Source organism: Fringilla coelebs (assembly GCF_963513975.1).
Source record: "Fringilla coelebs genome assembly, chromosome: 15".
Classification (NCBI taxonomy): Eukaryota; Metazoa; Chordata; class Aves; order Passeriformes; family Fringillidae; genus Fringilla; species Fringilla coelebs.
Genome location: NC_140041.1, coordinates 4988699 through 5007317, shown reverse-complemented (window position 1 = coordinate 5007317; position 18619 = coordinate 4988699). Strand labels below are relative to the sequence as shown.

Here is an 18619-nt window from a genome sequence, read left to right as displayed (position 1 = left end):
GCATTTTCACGCTCTTTACAACCTTTGCAAGTTAAAGTGTCAAGGTGTGATAAACTATGTAGCAGTGCATTCCTTACATTTTATATACAAAAAAGGGCTCAAGACTGGGAGCAAGAAGGCACAAACTTGGGAAATAACATAGCTGAGGAGTTTACACAAAAGTACTATGTCATTTATTAGGCATCACTTAGCACTTATTTCACATTTTTGCCCCCAAATTACCCAAAGCAACATAAATTTCTCCACTTCCTTTCCCTTTGCACCCTTCTTTTGGATAAAGCTGCCTGTGCTCTATAGATACAGTTGCCGCAGAATATAACATGAACACAGATAAATACAACATACACAGCAAAAAATGTATTATTATAGAATTACAATAGTCAAATAATGTAATTAGCCTCAAGCTATGGCAGTGCCTGTGTGCTCCAGGGAACCAGTTCACGGACAGCAAGCGGGGCCACTGTACAGGAGCAAACCAATGTTGGCAGTGTTGGGAAGAGAAGGGGCTGAGGAGGCTCTTCAGGTGCCTGGATGCAGTCAGTCATGGGGATCTGCTCACCTGGAACTCCCAGCCAGGGCCTCGGAGCTGTCTTCAGCCCAAATCAGTCTGGCAGTGGGTCCTTGGAACACTTTTATGTCTGTTCATTGTGCATACACATAAAGTCACCCCACATTTTTCCTGTTAGGCTATGTTTTCTTTATATATATAATTTTTTTTTAACCTTTTAGCTTTTGAATTTTTTTTTCTTACAACTGTTAAAAAAGTTTCATGGTAAAAATAGCTCACTATATGATACATATACCCAAAGTGGTGCGATACTTTATATAATAAAAGATGAAAATAGTCACTTTCCATAATAAAAATAAGTTCTATTTTTTGCTTATTTTACAATATACTTAATAATTCTTTTCTTCTTCTTCACTCTGCAAGTAAATAGGTCCCGTTCCCATAACGCTTCTGAGTCGATTAAAGTGGCGAGACACCCCAGGGTGGCTTACGAGCACTTTGAGCAGCCGCACTCCACGTGTCTCTCCAGTTCCTCCGTGAAGCTGGAGCCATCCAGGCACTGGAAGAAGTATTTCCTCCTCTTGCTGCGGAGGGGCACGCAGCACTGCCCGCCGCCGCAGCCCCCGCGGCACTCCAGCCGCGGCACCTTGGAGGCCGTGGCGCACGAGGTGTAGCCCTGCTGCTTGCGCACCACCTCCCGGATGATGTCTCCTTGGCACAGGCTCTCTGCTGGGGCAACACAGGTGGGAAGGAGTCAGAAATGTGGGGATTGTGGCGCAGCTTTCCCAGGCATGGTCCCGGGGAAGGCTGCCAGAAGGTCAGAAAGGAGAATGATAATTCTTATCTTCGCTCGCTGCGCCTGTTGTTGTGCACGCGTGGAATGTGGAATGGAGATTTGTTTACCAAAGGGTGGTTTCTTAATTAACCAGTGCTGATGGTGTTTTAATTAAAGGACCAATTGGGTCCACCTGTGTCGTGACTGTCTGTAAGGATGAGGGGTTTCTCAATAAGTACAGTATAATAAAGTGATGGATCAGCCTTCTGAGAATCATAGACTCAATGCTAATCACAGCTACCACAGTAACTGTTTTGCTGGATGTCAGAGATGCACATTATAATATTGGCTTTTTGCAAATATTGGAATGGATTTTATATGTGTGGTGTTAAAGTAACTTTGCTGTAAAGATATAGTTTTTATTTCTGTTGTTAATTAGGCTTAGTGAAGTAGCTGATATAAGTGTGCTTGTGTTAAAATGCCTGCTGGGATGGGATGGGATAACATCCAGTGAACACAGGACGAGGACACCTGTGCAGATCTGCCAGCCATCAGCACTCACTGGCTGAAGGCAGAGTGGACCAAGGCCCAAAAACTAGAGGTGATATGAATGGACTAAAACCACAACCAAGGAACACACATGCTCTAAAAAGAAGGCTCCATGGAGGAGCCAGGCTAAACAATTCTTGGAGCATGTAAACTAGATTGGGGAAAAGTTTATTATGCATAAGGGTCTATGAATATGCAACAGGCTGATGTAAGGGAGAAGGTATGTAAGGGGTATCCCCGAGGATAACAGGGTGCTCTTAGCTTAGAGCCAAGATGCACCTGGCTGTAACAACCTTAGCTCTATGGTCCTTGTCTCCCACTGTCCTTTATTAAACTTTTTACACGTTCACAGGACACTGAATGTGTTTTTCACAGTGGATACTCCCCACACATCAGCCAGTGGCCCTGGGTTCATGATGTGATTCAAGACAAACAGATGGCATGAGAAGAACCTTAATCTTTTACTGCTTTGTACCTGCCACCAAAACAGAGCATGTCTGCACAAATGTGTAATATCCTGTGCAAGGCCGGGGCCAAGCAGGCCTGCTGGCTTTGATCAGCAGCCTGGAAGTGTTTTAATGAGTGCTGAGTGTTGAGTCCTGCAACACTCCTGCAAAATAAGAATTAGTTTTACCATGTCTGCTTCTCTGGAGCAAAGGTCAGCCTGCTCTGTGTGACACTAGTGGTCTGGGATCCCTGAAAGTGTCTGTGCTGTTCTGCAGTTCCTGTGCAGCAGCCAGATACATTTTGGTGACAGGCATGTGTAAAATTTGGAAAGTCTGTGATTCATGCACAAGAAAGGGACAACCTAAATACAAATAATATAATCCAGCTCCTTCCTTCTGGACAAGAACAAAAACAGGCAGAAAGGATGCAGTTAAAACTCAGTGAATTTCCAGGGAGTCTTTTCAGGTCAGGGCAGAAGAGTTGGGCCTTAGCCCTCCTAGGAAAGTCCAGCATGATCCATGGGATTCCCCTGGAAACCTGCCCAAGCTGAAGGAGGAAAATCTTTCATGCCACTTCAGGGGAGTGGTTCCTCCTCGTAAGACCTCCCTTCCCAGCAGTACAAATAACTGATCTCTGCTTGCTGAGAGTAAACCTCACAACAACCTCTTTAAACATCCCACCCAAATCCTGGGAGCAGCAAACCTTGAGGATTCAGGAAAAGAGAATAAAACTTCACTCCATGTCCCTGTTTCTCTATGTGATAGGAGCTGCCTACTGTTTTGTGATTCTGTTCTCCCTGTGCTGCTCTGCAGAGGCTGGCTCTACTTTATCTTCTATTTGCCATTCCTCCCGAAGTCGGAGTGGCAGGGAAGAGAGGAGTAAAGCAGGTGTAAATGAGGTGTAAAGCAGGAATGCAGCAGCACAGCTCCCTCCCGGGGCCAAGCCTACCTCTGTCACAGAGCTCTCCGCTGTAGCCGGGGTCACATTCACAGAAGGGCTCCCCGTGCTCAGAGAGCTTGCACTGCCCGTGGCTGCATTTCAGAGTCCTGCAGGGGTTTGAGGAATTGTTCTTCTTGTCACAGTACAGGCCCGAGTAGCCCTCCATGCACTTACAGGTGTAAGCAGCACCGGCCGCCGTGCACTTACCATGCAGACACCTGCAGAAACAGAAGCATTTAGAGCTGGTCTTTGCTTAGATATGAAAGTTCCTTTTCCCAGAAACGTTTGATTTTGGCATTTCTGCCCCTTGAATTCCAGGACACTAATCCAAAAACAGCAGCTCAGTGTCAAACACTCTGGAGAAAACTGTGTGAGTTTTCAGTGAATACTGGATAACGTTCAGAGAATACATTTAGAATTTGTGAAGCTAAGTAGAAAACGTGAGGCTCTCCCATGAGCACAGACCAAGGCTTGGCACCCACACGAGACAGCTCACATTGACAGCAGCAGCACGTGGAACTAAGTGCCAACAATCAAGCTGTGTGCCCAGGCTCCCTGAGCAGAGCTGCTGTACAAACGATATCAGGTGATGAAAACCAGTGTGATAAATGAAGGTGCTCATGGCAAAGCTGTGCACAGCCTTATCAGCGGGCAGCTGTGCTTGAGGGTTCCCCGGCTCCTGGGGTTTGCAGCGAGCTTTGGCATTTCTGAGGAGCACCACAGGGTGGGGCGGTGATCCTGAGCAAGGTCTCTGACACTGTCCCCACTTTGGCACAGGGGCACTCTTGGTATGGGCTGAGAACAGCGAGGAAAGCAACTCTCTCCAGCCAAGGAAAAACTCTGGCATAACCTAACTTGACATAAACCCATGTCTCTCTTACTTCTGTTTCCTTTCTAGTACTTCAAAATTATTTTTGAACATTTAATTTTTAAGCTTTGAACTAAAAAGGACAGATTGCAAGAGCAGTTTCAGTGAGTTCCAGACATGCAAAATACTGTAATGAAAGGAGTCACAGTCTGTATAGAGCAGTATTTTCTGCCCCACGAACCAGAGGTTACCTGATCTTTACAGGTGCATTTCCTCAGTGAGATTAACCTGTGAGTGGTGGAGCAGACCCCTGCCAGCAGGGCCCCACACTCCCCTGGATACCTGGGCAGGGCTTTAGGCTGAAGTGATTCAGGAAAGGTGGGACAGTGTGTGAGCATTACAAATGCACACAGCTACTTCCCTTAGCAAGGGACTATGAGAGAAACAATTCCTCATCATGTAAACATCTGGAACTCCCTTATTTTTCTCTGCCCAACCACAACAGCTTTGTGTTGACATTGGAAATTCAAGGAAACATTTGGGTCTTCATACCTTTGGTTTGTAAACTGTCAGGTGCTTTTCAACACCTCCAGACTTCAGTACTTTGCAGAATTAGAACCAGAAGCAAATTTAAAATGGTACCTTTGCCAGGTTAAATTTCTGAGAGTGATTATTCACTGCATCAATTTACCTGTCAAAAGTATGTGCTCGTGAAAAGCGCCTTCCAAGACAGCAACTGAGGAACTTCTAAAACAAAAGTACTTCCATCTGCTTATGAAACAACACTGAAATATGCAGCCTGCTGCTCTGCACAAGACTGTTTCCTGTGTATTGGCCATAAGAAAGCTATTCATCCTGTGTTTCTGATGGAGATGTGGTTATTGAGCCTTTGAACTGTAAATACTTTACACTCATGCTCCCTTCACATGCAACACCACGCTATCCTTTAAACTTGCACTTTAAAGGGCTGTTTCAAAGTGTAATACTTAAGTCAGCTATTTGGGAAATTTAAAACTGCTCACACTGGAGTGCATAATGGTCTTCAGGGAGTAAGTTTGAAGACTGGGCTCAGTGCTGCAGGGAGAAAACCCCTGAAACGTGTACCTCCCCCTCACAGGCAGCTCTGCTCTGGATCCGTGCAGGCTCTCACCTCCTGGGGTTAAGCCATGCCCATTAACAGGAGGTTTTGTATTTTAATGTGTAGAGTCACAGCTGAAGGTATGACCTGCAGCATTAACACCTGAGCTCCTGCAGGCCCATGAGCTCCTCTGGCGAGTCAGCAACGTCTGAACGAGAAGTGGAAACCGAGAGCTGCCACAGACTGTCAGTAACCTCGCGTGGGACCCAGCACCTCCAAACCAGTCAGATGTGGTTTTGCAAGATGAAATGTGAAATGTGCATTAGCTGAAAAGCTTTTGCTCTCCAGTCAGCATTGGTTTGAGCTTACTTGTGGTTAAGACAGGGATCTCCAATTTCCTGGTCGCACAGAGGGCCCGTCCAGCCTGGGTGACATTCACAAATCACGCTCGTTTTCTCCAGGGAGCGGCAAATCCCGTGCTTGCAGATGTTACAGGATTTGCAGCCAGGAAGGACTCCCAGTGACTGCTGGGGTAAATCCTTGAAATCCTGCAGCTCGTTGTTGATCCTGACATCGTGGATGCAGCCATGAAAACCATTTGGTGTCTTATCAGCACCCTGGCGCAGGGATGATAATCCAGTAGAGGTTGGGATCCCTTCAGATAAAAGCAAAGGGGGGAAGGTTCACTTACACTTACAATTATAAATTATAATTATTATAATTTATATAATTATAAATTATATAAATTATAATTGCTAAAGCTTCTCTTGTCACAGCCCCTTAAAATCTTTGAATAATTAATTTACATAGGACCTTTGTCAGGTAGCACAATCTGATTGTCCTCATTCTGGAAATGGAAAGGAAAAAAAAATAAACTCACTTGCCCAATCTTCTGTAAGAAGTACGTGACCCAAAAAAAAAGAAGAAGAGAAACCAAACTAATTTTTTTTTTTTTTTTTGCCTGGTGGCTATGTGTTCCCATCCTTAGATAATGTTCCTTCTCTCTACAGTTTAATAGCAATTATTCTTCTGAAAGGTTTGAGAATGCCTTTTGTCAGCAGGTAGCATCCACCTCTGGGATGCAACGAGACAGTTTGGCTTTACTGGGTCACTAAAGTGTTTAGTGTTGAGAGGGAGTGCTAAGAGTGCATCCCATGGAAATTAGTGCAGAAAAGCACTTTAAGGGCCAGGCCAAGGCTTTGTGGTGAGCCCCTCCCATCTTGTTCAAGTGCTTGGAAGAGTTCACATGGTTGGATGGCCAGCAGGTTCTTTTGGATGTTGTTTTGTGCCTTCCCCACTGATGCCAGCTTGGATGTACAGCTGCATTACCATGGGAAATGCTTCCATTTTCAGCCCCGTGAGGCCCCTGATCCCACTGTCTGTAAGTAATGCCACTGTTCAAGGTGCTCCTAAAACAGATCCAGCACCTGGTTCACTGTGTTTTAGGAGGGAAGTTGCCAGAACAGGTGATGTGGTTGTGAGACGAACAAAACTGTGAGCACCTTAAGGTTCAGGCTGTGTTAACCTTACTGTAGGTCAGGAACAATTGCTCTGGGGTAATTTAGGCGAGTACTTTAACTAAAGCACCTGCAGAGGAAGGGCAGCTGGCTTCCATGGGAGGGCTGCACTTGAAGAACAGGGAGGGTTTAGAAAGAAGCAAGATTTTTAATAGGCAGCAGCAAAAGTATTTCCTGAGGCCATGGATCCTGGTACCCAACAGCCCTTCATTCCAGACCTCAGGTTTTTCCTGGGAATTTTTTAGGTAGCTTTGGAGAATCAGTATTGATCCACGATGCTCATCCATTAACAAAACTTTTCCACGGGATTAGTTCCCAAGTTCCCTGTGTATAAACTGCTGCAGGATTGGTGTCTTTTGTGCTGTGCTAAAGGGAGAAATTGAGATGGTCTCTGCACCAGCAGATTATCTTTGATGCACAGTGCTCTTTAATAGCCTGTGAAATTCTTAATAGGAGCCAATTAAAAAAGTTCAGCTCCGTACAAAGCAAGATTAGCCAGTTTTCTGTTTTACAAGGGCAATATTCAGGGTTCTTTTAGAAAAGTCTTAATAAAGAAAATTATTTAGAAAAGCCTTGACCAGCACCAACTGAATTTGGTAAGAATTTCTACTATTGGCTTCAATTATCTCATTAGAAAAGGCTCAAAGACTTTCTATTACCATTCTGCTGACTTTTGTATTTGAAATAGGCTGACTAAAAATTCAAGAACTCTGTGTCACTGAGGGAGGGAGATTTCAACATTCAGTCCAGAATAGAACTAGGGGGGTTCTGGCAAAAACAATCCATTGGGCAGAGACCAGCCTTTGTTCTGCCTCTTGTAACCAGACACCTAATCAGTGGTATAGTCATTATTCTGGGCATTGTTCCCCATCCCATTTGGCCTCTTCCCTCCAGATTCAGTACTTAATGGGAAAAAATTTCTTAACTGAGGTTTGGGCAATTCTAATATCTGTCTGGCTTCAGTTTCCAGTGAGAAGATCAAGGTGTTCTTAGCTTGTGTGTCAATGTGTTTTTTAATCACACACCTTTTCCCCACAATTTTTAGACCTCTATAAAACTTCCAGCAGAAATACTGTTCAGTTATGATATATTTAAACCTACTGACTATTGATTTGCTTTTTTTGCCATGGCAATTTGTGATACTCCCACTGATACTTCCCCTTCAGCCATCACAGCCTGGTGCCAGCCAGTTCTGGGAGCTGCTGAAATGCCAAGCAGGCTGTTCCTGTGGTGGCTGTGGGAGAGCCCTCTCCACAGGATGGAAGATGATTTGCTTCTGAGAAAACATGTTAAAACTTCAATTCAAAGCAACTCACAGTACCTCCAATGTAGAGGGGTGTGTTGAGGCTGACAGCAGACTGTTTCTGGAGCTTTCCCAGACTCTTGGGAGCCCCCTTGTCCACCACCAGGTTCAGAGTTTGATTCAGCATCACGAGTTCCACACTATGAAACTGCCCATCATTTACTGTTTCCACACTAAAAAATAAGAGAAAAAGAAAAGCATTAGAAGATGAACAGGGCACAGGCTCTGCCTCTGTGACACCCCGAGTCCCTGTGGCACACCTTGCACAGCCCAGCTCCGGGGTGCTCTGGTGTTTGCAGTCAGGGCGTTCTCAGCATCTCCTCCAGCAGGGAGGTACAGACTGAGCCTCAGCTGCTCCTGGGCAGGCAGTGCTGGCACATGAGGAATGCTGCAGAGCCCAGCTAATCAGGAGAGCAGCCCCTCCAGTTGCTTTTTCCAGGGCAGGAAAGCATCACACACTGGCTTTGGGGACAAAGCTACCAAAAAATCCCATTGTGAGCTCTCAGCCACAGCTCGCTGCCCTGTCACACTGCTTGGTGCTCATGCTGCAGGCTGGATCACTGAAATAATTGCTTCTCCTATGGGTAGTTCAAACTCAAATTATCTCACAGGGGTCACGAGAGATTGCAGTTTGAGGTGAGACAGCAGAGGCTCTGAAACCAGCATCTCCTCACAGCAGAATGTCTTGGAACTGTGTACCAAGGAACAAGGACAGACTGAGGTTCTCAAAGCCAGAGGAGGAATTCAGGAGGTTTTGGCTTATGACCAGTGTGCTTTGCTCAATATCAGACAATCCTACCTGAACACAAGGAAAAAGGACAAATTGCTACTCCCTTTTAGGAAACATTAAGGTGTAGGTTGAAGCTTGAGGATAAAACAGCGGGAGTTGTTGGGTGGTGGGGCAGGGAGCAGGCAGCCATCAGAGCAGACAAGATGGTAAAGTAGTGTGTATTTATTGCTTTGTTTTTAACACTGATTTTTCAGATGCATGAAACCTGCAGCAACCTCCTAGTCTGCACCTCAAACAATCTTCACCTTCATCTCCTGTGCACTCCCCCAACCATTAAAAGGTGCAGTGATATCATCCCATTTGCATCATGCTACCATTTTTTTATTTTCAGGGCAGCTTCAGGCTTCAGCTCTCAAACCTTAATGGTGAAATTCCCCAAAACAACCCGAGGGTTTCATGCCCTCCTGCAAGCAGGGAGGGGCAAGGGTGGGATTACCTGCTCTTGAGCAAAGAGAGTTTCAAAGCAGGGTGGCAGTGAGATCTGGTGGGATTTTCCCACTGCTGTAGGTGTAATTAAGAGGCACAGTATCTCATGTGCACTCAGATGCACAAAGGAACACAGTAAGAGTGTGCTAACAGTAGTGGTTGTTCTGGAATCAGCCTGTGGGCTCTGTGAATTGCCCACGTGCACAGATGCCCTTTCCCACATTCCTCCCTTCAGGCTGGGGGTGCTGTTACGTGTGGATAATGACAGAACACACCAGCTTTGGGCAACCTGAGACACTGCTTGGACAACAGCCTGCATTTGGGATTGCTGCACATGTGGTGCACAGCACAGCGTCAAAGTTTGGGCTTCTGCTCATTCCAAACACGCATAAACTCAGCATCCTCTCACAGGAAGCTAAAAATTCACAGGTCAGGTTCCTTTCAGGTGATTTGTAAATTTGCAAGGTCAATGTCTCTGAGCTATTTACCCACACTTTCTTCACAGGCAGTGGAGAAGAAGAGACACACTCATTTCTGGGGGTGAATCACCTTTTAGATGTGACCATCTCTCCACCTAGATGACATGCTGCCCATCCTTAGTGCCCAGTCCTGCAGAACTGATGTGTCAGGCTATTGCAGCAAGGAAACAGGGCCTCGACTTCACAAACAAATTACATGCCTTGGAGATTACTGGAATTCAGCTGTTGCTGGAAGAAGTTTCATTTTTATAGTGTTTTATGGCAGACCTGACATAACCAATTGTACTTGAGCAATGTCAGGCAGCAAGTCAGCACTGCAGGCATTTCTGGGAATGTGCTGTTGGAGGAGAGCACACTGCTGTTCCACACTGGAGCTGGTGTGCCTCTGCAGTGCTGCTCTCCCCACAGGTTTTTGGGATGAATCACAAACACACAGGCCTTCAGAAGTTCATGTAAGGTTACACAGGTCGCAAGGTAACAGGGAGCAGCGAATGAGCACCTTTACAGTCTGGCTTTACATAAATAGGTGAGATAGTTCTGCCACAGAAGGGTTCCCAGGAAAGCTCTGCTGGCTCAGTCCCTCATTCCTGACCTGCAGGGAAGCACTGGGCTGTGGCTGCTGCCCATGGGCAGGATGGTGACAGAGCCCTGGGGACAACGCAAGAACCTGGAGCTGATGGTACAGTTCAAAGTATTTCAAAGAAAACACAGTGAACAAAAATGCAGATCCAGCTGGTGCAGCAGACACTCTGGCTCAGAGCTGCTAGAGCAGGGCCCCTGGCAGGGGCAGTGGGCTGTGTGGGGCAGGAGGAGAGGCAGAGGATGTGTGCTGGCCTCCCTGCCCAAGGGGCTGAGCCTGTGGCCCTGGGAAGGGCAGGCTTGTCCCCACTGCACCCCAGGGCACTGCAGCAGGGCCACACCTCCAGCACAGCACTTTGTGCATGGCCAACTCAAGTGAGTTTGGAAACAGCCGGTCTGAACTTTGTGTTTGGATCCTCAGGAATTCTGCTGAGTGTCTGCTGTGTTACAAGGAGCAGCTGTGCTACAGCAAGGCCGACTGGGTGATCCCTCTGTGCTCCCTGCTTATCTCAGTGTGCTCTGCCTGATTCCCTGGGGGAAGCACTTGGCCTTCAGCTGGAAGGTGTGAGATAAATGGAATTGCACATGTGTAATTGTTAGTCTGTGCAGAAGTGCCGGTGAAAGGGAGAAGTGGAGCCAAACCCCACGGGCTGTGAGAGCTGAGCACTGTGGAGGTGGGATGGATGGCTGTAGGATAGGGAGCCCTTCCCCAGCAGCACCAACAGCTGAAGCTAGCACACAAACCACATGGTTATCTGCAGAAGGCCAAGCCATGGCCATTTGTCAGAGGACAACATTATCACATCTGGCAGGACCGGCTCTTCCCAGAGCCAGGATTTCACAGGCATTCATCACCTACTCTCCACAGGGTGTGCTTTTCCCAGATTATGCCTTGACTAGCAGGCAAACAAAGACCTATGAGTCCTGGGGATGGAAGCAGCCACCCCACATGGTGCTCATGCCTTTCAGCATACCCTGTGCTGGTATTTTTGTTGGAAAGGGAGTGAGAGGTCCCAGTCTGCAGGAATACGTAGATGAGCATTACTCCGTTCTGATTCTTTCACTTTTTAACCCGGAATTAAAATAATCTTTGCCTGAACTTTGAGAAACAAAGTAACTCACAGCCATCACCCAACACTGCGGTTTTGTAAAGCAGATAAAGTTAGAACAGGCAAAGCACTCATTTGCTGTTTGAGAAGACACAGAGATATGATAGAAAAGCTGAATGTGGACAGGCAGGATGACAGGAAATCCCCGGCCAGCAGATACTTGTGTGAGAGCACGCACTTACTGCTGCTGCTGACGGAAAGGCATTCAGACGCCTTGGGATTCTGAGACAGAGACAACCGTGGGGGAGAGACCAGTGCTGAGAGAAAAGCTGCACCAGCTCTCCTCAGAGCCTCTTCTGCAGCCGGGCCTTCAGGAGCCCCGGCAATCGTCGGAGACAGCTGGAGACAGTGGCTTGGCCGGGGATGAAGGGCGGCGGCCGCAGCGCCGAGCAGCGCCCGCTGCTGCGCTCCGCTCTCCGCCGGGCCCCGCCGCTCCCGTTACAGGGTCCCGTTAAAACCCCAATGAAATCCCTGTTCCCTGAAATAGGGCGTCAGGTGCTCCTCCAGGGCTCTTCCTTCTGCAGCCGCCCGCGGGATGGAGGTGACCGCCTCCAGTCAGGCGGGATTTATGGGGTTCCTCCGGCCACCCGCTCCGAGCGTGGCGGCTGCAGGCCGGGAACGCGGGGTATGGGAAAGCGGGATGGGAGCCGCGACTGCGGGACACAGACCGGGAGTTAGAGCGGGGTTAGAGCGGGGAATGCGGGATACGAGCAGGGAAAGCGGGATGAGAGCGGGGAATGCGGGGTGATAGCAGGGGCTGCGGGATACGGGAATGCGGGATGAGAGTGGAGAAGGCGGGATACGGGCGGGGAATTCAGGGTGAGAGCCGGAGTGCGGGATGAGAGCCGGAGTGCGGGATGAGAGCCGGGAATGCGGGGTGAGAGCCGGGAATGCGGGATGAGAGGCGGGAATGCGGGATGAGAGGCGGGAATGCGGGCCGGGAGCGCGGTGCAGCAGCGCGGACGGGCAGCAGAGGGCGCCGTGGCACCGCGAGCCGAGCGGGGACAGCACCGGCCCCTCTCCCGGTCCGGCTCCCGGTCCGGCTCCCGGTCCGGCTCCCGGTCCGGCTCCCGGTCCGGCTCCCGGTCCCGCTCCCGCGTCCCGGTGAAACCGAATCAAGCGGTGCGACCACATCGAGAGACACCCGCGAGGTGCGGCAGGAAGAGCCCCAGGGCCGCCGCAGCCGCTGCCCTTCCCGAGGTGCTAACAAACGGTGCGCCGCTCCTGAAATCTTCCCAAGCCCGTAATACAGTCAGGGAATTTTAGCTGACTTCCAGCCGCAGCACTTTGTGCTAGCGCCGCTGGATATTGTATAGTTTCGGAAATTATTGTTGAAAAAAACCTGAGGAATTATGATTAAAGAGTAAACAAAGTGCAGGCAAAGATTTCCAGGAATTAAATAATTAAACTTACTGAAAAGTAAGCAGCCAAAGGAATCAAAAGTTTCCCCTAACACAAAATGATTCCTCAGGAGCCAGGCACTGCTGCTCGGGGTTGTGGTTGGCGGCTGGTGAGGACCCACCTGGCCAGGCATTCCCCCACTGTGCTCAGTCTCTGCAGCATCCCTCTTCTCTTTCTCCATCGCACTCATCTCTTCACAGCCCACTTTACATGCCTTGCACAGTCCAGCACATTGCTCTCACTGAAGTTACCCTCACAGAGCTGGACATGAGACCTGGTCAAATTTGGCCAAAAAAAGAGGAAAATGCTGGGATGTGAGGAGAGCCCAGCTTCCAAAGCCCTGGGTCCAGCATCTGCTATTCCCTTGGAGCTGCCCTCTCAGGGAAGGGAGGCCACTAGAGAGGGCTCTATGGAAGAGAGATTAAAATTTCCTGTGGGAGGCAGCTGGCCTCTTCTGCCAGAGCAGCTCCAGCAAGGTGAGCCAATGGAGCCACTGCACAGGGCACTGCACATGGCCTCTGCTGGGAGCTCAGGACGCAGAGAGCTGAAGGGAAAAGGATGTGTGTTAAACATTAAACCTCAGGGAATATAGGAAAGAACTGATTTCCACTCTCCTTTTTCAGCTATTTCTCCTCTCCCTCATATATTTTCTTTCCCCTGTACTCCAGCCCCAAGCACACACAGATGTTTCAAGCACTGACTCCCCTTGCTCTAACACCCATGAGAGGTTTAGAGCTGAGCCACTATAAATATGCCAGTGAACAGAAATGCATTAAAAGATTAAAGCATTCAGTTGGAACCTGTAAAATTTGGGCTTTGGGGTCAGATTTTTTCCCACTGTCTAGTAATACACCCTTATTGTAGGCAGCAGAGAACAGCAGGGCAGAGGAGTCAAAACCAAAAATAGCTTTAAGTATCACAGCAAACCATGTCACTGAGGAGATATATAACCATCAATTATGCAAATGAGAACATTAATTCATTAGCTACAGTCTCCAGATTTTCCTGACCTCTGTCTTAATGGGGACACGCCTCATTTGACACACAAAACAAAGGAAACACAAGGAAGGCAAGAGACTGGGGGGTGAAGGCCATGGGGAACACTGAACTTAGATAATCTTTGAGAACATTTTAAGCAGAAGGGAATAAACAACAATACAAGTCCAAAAGAGCTTAAGGAGCTTTCAGCACTAGAAAAGAGGTACCAAAATCAAAAACTCAAGGTGAGAGCTGCAGGGAACTGCGCTGAGATGTCAGCAGTTTGGGAGCTGTGAAACTCACACTGTGCTGGGCTGACTGTGGGTATCAGCAGTGATGGGTTTTCACCTTTCCAAGCTACACTTACCTCCTACCCTTAGTTCCAGCTATAATCAGTCCTTGGCCTAAAATAGCTTTAAACTTCTCCATGGCAACAAAGGCAAAAATCATAATTGGAGTGGTGTTTGTGCTACCTCCACAATAACACATCACTTCAAGCACTATCATCTTCAGGAGCTGAATAAAAACCACATGTTGAGAAAAAAGTATGAAAAATGCTAATGAAACACAGGACTAGGGAAATAAGAGGTGAAAGGAATATTAAAGCACTCAAGTTCACTTTCAGCTTGAAATACACTCTTTTGTTATGTTCAATCCTGTGTTACATGACTCGAGTGTTAGGTCTGTTAGGCTGAGAGTACTCGACATTAAGAGTTTTTTCCTTGATACCTCCATTTTAATTTGCTTGGTTTTGTACCTTTTCTCCTACTTACAACTCTGTAGACCACCCAAATAAACCATCTTTCTCTTCCTGGTGTTTACAGCCCTCGAACACTGGCAGCTGATTACCGTATCTCCCTTAATGATCGTTTGGCCAGGCTATGCATATCTAATTTCCAGCCATAATTCAATTCCTGCAGCACCCCTGCCAGCAGCGAAAGTCATTGTGTTACAGACCTTCCAAGGGAAAAGCAAGGACCTTTTTTACACCCCTGCATCATGCAATTAACACAATCCTGACCCCTTTCCCTAGATGATTCATAAACGGGTCAGACACCCAGCCAGGGCAAACACTGCTTGTTTGCAGGGGATTCTCACAGACCTGGGTGAGGTCCCACAGCTCCCTCCAGCCCCACTGCTGGGAGCAGAAATTGATGTGAGCAGGAGCTGCTGGGAGCTCTGCTGCTGTCTCCTGCACTCACACCAGCAGAGCTGGATGCCTCATCCTGCCGAGAATCTTTTAAAGCAAGTGCCCTGGCAGTAAAAGCAGCTGGAATGCACTCCTTAAGTCCAAGGCCTCTCCTGAGTGACAGCCCAAAGCATTTCTCCCTGCCCACCCTCTCCACCAGGATGCCTTGGCTCCTCACTGCACACAGTGGTGTCACGAGCTGCCGTGTCCTGGTGTCCTCACAGTGACGTGCATCAGACAAAATGACAAACCCACAAAATACAGAGTGCAAAAGGAGCATCAGTCAGAGATTCTGCAGCGCTGTTGGGTCAGTGTGAAATCTGGCATCCTTATGAAAATGGCACTGCAAAGAGCAGAGGGGAAGGCAGGCCCTGGCACAGCAGCAGGGTGGTGGCAGCCTGAGTGCCACGTCCTCCCCAGCAGCGTGTGGGTACAGCTGAGTGTCACACACCAGGACAGGCTCTGACATGGCCCCTGGCCCCACCTGGGCTTGGAGCAGAGCAGGGTGCATGGGGTCACCTAGAAAAACAGCTCTACCATTCAGCTGGTTATCAAATCACAGGTTCTGATGAGAAAATCCACCAGGTGCCTTCACAGAGTTGTTACATCAGGCAATATTTGGCACCATCCATCCCCTTTTCAGCTCTGGAACATACACAGCTATCTGCCTGTTAGCAGCAGGGAGCAGGGCCACTACAGAGTACAATTAACAGGGCATCCAGCCAGATTGACAGAGAATGATGGGCTTCACCTGAAATTGGAGGCTAGACCCTAAGAAAAAAGAAGTAATCTCTATTTAGAAATTGTTTCCACCTCATCTATAGCAACATACCTATAGCTGGATCCTCTCCTTCCACAGAAATGACCAAACCCGTTGTGTCTGACAGCCACCAGAGCAGCTGCCATGCCCACCTTTCCCCCAGCACTGGGGCATGCTGCTGAGCTGTGGGGGCCATTCCATCCTGGGAGGGAGCACTGAAATAACCAGGCACAGACCCCTCCTGCCAGACCCCTCCTGTCACAGACATGTTTTACAAAAAACCCTTTCCTTGGGATTTTTCCTCCTGAGAAGCTGAGAGGCCTCAGGAACAAAATGTGAACAATGATTGTCTGCTGCTGTGGGATGCAACAGGTGGATCTGGGATTGGGCTCATGTGGTTGTTTCTAATTAATGGCCAATCACAGTCCACCTGTCTCAGACTCTCTGAGAGTCAGGAGATTTTGTTATCATTTCATTCCATTCCATTCCATTCCATTCTTTTCCTTCGCTTGCATGCTTTCTGATGAAATCCTTTCTTCTATTCTTTCAGTGTAGTTTTTAATATAATATATATCATAAAATAATAAAGCAAACCTTCTGAAACATGGAGTCAGATCCTTGTCTCTTGCCTCTTCCTGGGACCCCTGTGAACAGCACCCCACCCTCCTGCCCCTCCACCGTGTCCCTCAGCTCCAGGTCTGTGTGTGCTGCTTCCAACAGAGGCTGCCTCGATTGCATCCAGAGCCAGCTCAGTGCTTGGGAGGGATGGGATATGAATCTATCACACATGGCACACATCTAAACTTTGTGTTACTCATCATGTTCACAAGAAATTTACAGGCAGGAAAAAATAAACATATTAGCTTGCTACATGTTGTTGTAAGGCAAAAACCCTCACAATTCAAGACATGAGCCAGTCATTAGTGCACAGGAAGTTTATAAAGTCATTTTGACTATGATTAGGTTTATTCCATCAGTGTCTATTATGAAAACACTTCCACTTTCCTCTGATGCAATCAGTATTAACCAACCTTAGCAATGTACTACTGGACCAACAACCCATGGTATAGCAGGAAAATACCTTTAAAACATATTTGCAACCTTTTCCCAGCCTGGCCTCTGCTGACAGGGGATGCCTGAGTGCAGCTTAGACCCACAGCTCCAGATTTTGGCCCCTGAATAAGGTACCCTGGGACTCAGAGAATGTAACTCTTATTTTTGTCATTACCACAGGACAAGTGGCTTTGGGTGACCCATTCCTAACTGCCTGTACCTGGTACCACAGACAGGCCAGCACTGGCTCCCTTTGGGAAAGGTTTTGCTTTCTTCTGGTGAAAAGCTCACCCTGGAACACCCTACACATGTGGGAGACACGAAGTGAGGGTCTGCAGCTTCTGGGTACTTGGAACTGAAGAGAATCAGCTGGGTTCTCAGAGGGCCAGGAGATGAGAAACTGTCATTCTTGCCAGAGATACTGGACAGATTTACAAAGAAAAAAATTAATTCAGCTTAACAAGATTTTGCCTGCTAAGTCCTTCAGCAGCCTGAAGGACAACACTTGACCCTTCCTAAGCTTCAGCTCAGCAGGAAAAAGTTTCTGTATTTCATGAAAGCAAATATTTGATTCTGAACTTAATGATAAATGTTAAATGATATTTTAAGGTCTTGACCTTACATTTTCACTGCCCTACTGCAAAAAAAAAAAAAAAAAAAAAATCCAGAAAAAACTGGGGAAATGCGATGTTTGTAGCTTGACAAGTACTCACACACTTGCCATTTTCTTCCCATTTAAGTACTCCAGAGCCCTTTATAAAGGTAAAAAAATAACTCAGCTGTCCTTTGCCTTGGCTCATGCAAGATGTACAAGTACATTCAAATTTTACAATTTTTCCTATGCAGGTCAGAGACTAATGTCAGTTTCTTTCATTACATTTGCTACAGAATCCCCAGGGGGTACCTGAAAAAAATAAGAGTGTGTGATAGAACAAAATGAATTGCAAATATGCAGAATTGTAAAGAGCTCAGTGATGCCTCACAGAAATGACTGAAAAACAGTCCATTTAGAGCCCATCCAGAGTATCAAACAGGCATCCCACCAGGGATGGGCACAGCATGGGCTGCAGACTGTGAAGGTGTTAGGAAGAACAGGAGCAGTCATGCAGTGCACTCTGCAAAGACACTTTTGCCAAAAACTGAGTTTGACAAGCTCTAATAATGATCCTAAGAATAATTAATGTTCTCACTCCTCCAGCACATTCCTCCCCAGAAGGCAGAGAATTAATGGTGAAGCCTCTCAGGCTTTTCTACAGATAAGCAATCCCAGCTAAAGAGACAATGGCACAAAATCCCTCTCTGTGGAAGGTGTGGATGTTTTATCACCAAAGCAACTGCTCAACTTCAGCACCAGCAGAAATTTGAGTAGAGGACCACAGTGGACAGTGCTGGACACTGAGTTCCAGCAGCTCCCAGGCTCCAGAGCCACGGGCACAGCCGGAGGGAGGGGAAGGACACAGAAGTCTGCAGATGCCACCAGCATAAAGAACCTTGTGCTGTTCCACAGCCAGGAGGGACAGGGGAGCAGGAACCTCACCCTGCAGAGACCTGCAGCACATTTCTGAAACACCTTTTGTATTATTCATGCCTTTCTCTACTTTTTAGTGCGCACAGGGAACCAGATTTAATTTGTCGTCTTGCAGTCATCACATGTGAAACAGATACAGCAGGAATGTAAGCTCCTTTATTTCAGGCCTTTTGCTTTAACCACAAGAACATCCATCTATGCTAAGAGTCAGCCAGACCATGAGAACTGCATGATACAATCTACAAGGAATATTTTTAATGATGTAGCATTTTTGAAAGCAGATTATGCAAGGATACTTTTAAAAGGAATGATAATGTAATTTGGGTGTAGTCTCTACAGAATGAATTATATTTGTCTTTCTTATCTTTTCCTAACTGCCTCCTTTTTCACTGCTGTCAGGAAT

The 18619-nt window shown here is 47.4% G+C and overlaps 1 protein-coding gene across 1 annotated transcript in view; it reads right to left on the bottom strand.

Moving 5' to 3' along the window:
• Positions 1–109: 109 nt before the first annotated feature.
• Positions 110–18619, bottom strand: part of SLIT3 (slit guidance ligand 3) — a 478838-nt gene continuing 460328 nt past the window's right edge. The window contains exons 34-37 of the mRNA XM_084215502.1: positions 7943–8097; positions 5474–5759; positions 3228–3436; positions 110–1234 (exon numbers count right to left, since the gene is read on the bottom strand). Of these exons, the coding sequence (XP_084071628.1) occupies positions 996–1234; positions 3228–3436; positions 5474–5759; positions 7943–8097 (889 nt within the window). The 3' untranslated portion in view covers positions 110–995. The remainder of the gene's footprint in view (positions 1235–3227; positions 3437–5473; positions 5760–7942; positions 8098–18619) is intronic.